Consider the following 2,753-nt stretch of genomic DNA (forward strand, 5'->3'; position numbering starts at 1 on the left):
TAAATGCATGCTAATAAATCTTTTAATGATCCCACTGCTTTCGTTGGTACTGTTTCCCAATCCGTATCATATGCATTGACTTGAACTGCAATGTGGATGAATAAATAAATAAATACTACAAGCTACATCACTAAACCTACAGATACAAAACAGAGACCACATAATTAAAGCCTTCCAAATGAGCGAAGGACTAAAGAATGGTAAATTGATAATATTTATAAAAAGGAAAAAGAAAAAAAAAAAGTTGCCTCATCATCATGTAAGGTATTGCGACGCATGTGTAAAACCCCATAACTGCCCAGAAAAAGAAGAAAAATTGGTATAAATACAAATGCACATATAACTAATCAAATTGTTTCTGCATGAAGAGAATAATATGGTATTAAAAGTGAAACATAAATGGTTCAAAAGGGTGAAAAAAGTACCTCAACATTCTTCAACTCAAACTCCGGCTTATGAGCCAAGCACATGTTCCCAAATGTCTCACACGGTCCACTTGTTCCGTTTAAGCTGTTTGACCAAAAATAAAATCAGAGCCGCATTTTATTTTAATTTTTTTTTAATTGGAAATATTGAATCTAAAATTTAGATCTATAATGTCAACGAAAAACTTACAGATCTCCATCCAAGCACAACGCGAAATTACCACCGCCGCCGAGAGCAAGAAAGTCATCAACGCACAAGTAGTAGTACCGGTTCGCTCCTATTTCACAAGCACAAGCAACATCTCATTAGATTAAGATTAAAAATAAAACAAAATAAAATAAAAGTGGTTATTACCTGTTGGTCTGAACAGCCTTGGTTCCCCATATATTGTTGTGAAAACAAAAGACTGGCTTGTTCCCTAGCACCACCAACAGAACGAGATTAAAAACCGATAAAAGAGATTAACTTCCCCTAAATTGTGGAGTAAGAAACATGTCACCAAAGATCAAATTATATATGATGATTAAGAGAAAAAAATATCAAACTCACTTGGAATTTTCGTTTTGTGGTTTGTCTTATTGGGCAATCTAGAAGTCCCCCGAAAACCGCTCCTTGTTTGTCTCCCACAATCTGAAAAAATAAACCCAAACACCATAGTTAACATTATATCAAAATATAACTTTCTATGTCATATCAGATCATACCAACAAGCAAGGGCCAGGAATGTCGGCACTTTTACGTATCAGTGTTCGCAGCGATATTCCATGCCTTAACGTACTGCCCTTCATTTCAAATATTCCACATTGAATAAGAGAAACTTGCCTAAACAACATATAATTTCAACATTTTCAGATACGTTTTATTTTCTTCTTCTTCCTACCTGTACATCAGGACCCATTGACAACCTCTCACAATGTTTGGGATCGACGAGAAGAGAAACTCGTACAAGTCCGCGGAAATGAAAGCCGAATCGTCCATGAGATTGGACAAAGGCTTTGGCGGAGAGTCGTGGCTCGTGCTTACCCGAGAGCCATTATCGTCGATGGTCTCATCTTTTACCGAGTTAGTTTGTGTTTGTGTTTGAGACTTGCCATTTGACCCGTTCGATGCAACACGACTATCCAACAACTCGTCCTTTTGGGGTTTCGAGTTTATATTGCTGTACCGAACGGGGTCAGAGGGAATCAGCTTGAACTCGTGTTGGTGCTTCTCCGATCCATCGAGGACTCTCGACGGAATTATGTTTGATATGTATGAAGTAATTGATTTCACACCATTGGAATAAGACCTTTCCTACATTTCCATCACAAACTCGACATCAAAATCCAGTTCCTCATCTTATACACAAACATCTTTGAACAAAATGAAAAGCTATATCTTCACCTTGAGCATAAATAACATTCAAAATTATGGGCAGATCAACAATTCTAAAAAGCTATTCACCAACCTGACCAAATGTTCCAATGCTAAATAATAATTAAGAAAACAGCCATTTATTTAACCGTCAATGATGATATCACAAATAATTAAATAAATATAAGAAAAAGCCAAGCCACGGCCAACTAAAATAATCCAAGTTTTAAGTTAATAATTTTGTTTCAGCACAGCTAGATCTCGAAACATTGCTTGCAAACTCATGAAGCTCAAAGTTCTAGTCTTTATCTTCCGAATGTAAGAGAATTAGAATATTGCATCTGGGATTTGTGAATAATCAGTGAATTAAAATAATTAATTACCTGAGGCTGAGGCTTACGCTCGACAGAGGAAGATGGGTTTGTGGGATCATGAAACAGACGTGACAATTTCTCTGATACCTTGTCCTTCAATGTGTACATTGTCATCACATTACTCTCCCTCCCTCAATATTCGGAAGAGTTTCCGCAGGCTTCTCTATATCAATCTCATACTTTTCCCTTTTTCTTTTAGTTATTTTTTTTTAATTAACAAGATGAAAAAGGCGAAGACGCGTCGTCGGTAAAGGGGTTAAAAAAAGCTAAGAGAGGAATCAACGGTGAATTGGAATTTTTATTTTCCTTTGTGCTTCTATTTCTTTCGAGGGGAGAATGAAAGATTATTTTTCTTTTCTTTTTGTGTTTCTCTTTCTTTTACAAATTAGTATATATAATAAATATTTGAGATCCAAATAAATTAATAATATGTTTCATAAGATATATATATACATATATATATATATATATCTTAATAATCACATTAAGATTAAGTAAAAATTATTGAAATCTGATATATTATATTTACATATTATTATTATCTTCTAAAATTAAATTAAATGAACACATATATGTATATATCATATTTATATTTCATGA

General features: G+C 34.3%; 1 protein-coding gene across 1 annotated transcript; it reads right to left on the reverse strand.

Moving 5' to 3' along the window:
• LOC149393582 (TLD-domain containing nucleolar protein) lies at positions 1-2,500 on the reverse strand. Its single transcript, XM_089616508.1, has 8 exons — positions 2,163-2,500; positions 1,307-1,719; positions 1,131-1,203; positions 976-1,056; positions 781-844; positions 616-703; positions 426-510; positions 1-294 (listed from the first exon to the last, which is right to left on the reverse strand). Exons 1-8 carry the CDS (start codon positions 2,265-2,267, stop codon positions 256-258), a joined length of 948 nt encoding a protein of 315 aa, XP_089472634.1. The 5' UTR covers positions 2,268-2,500; the 3' UTR covers positions 1-255.
• Positions 2,501-2,753: the final 253 nt, after the last annotated feature.

This window comes from Urtica dioica, chromosome 6 (assembly GCF_054948205.1).
Source record: "Urtica dioica subsp. dioica isolate 48M chromosome 6, U.dioica_male_clone48M_v1_H2, whole genome shotgun sequence".
NCBI classification, from domain to species: Eukaryota; Viridiplantae; Streptophyta; class Magnoliopsida; order Rosales; family Urticaceae; genus Urtica; species Urtica dioica.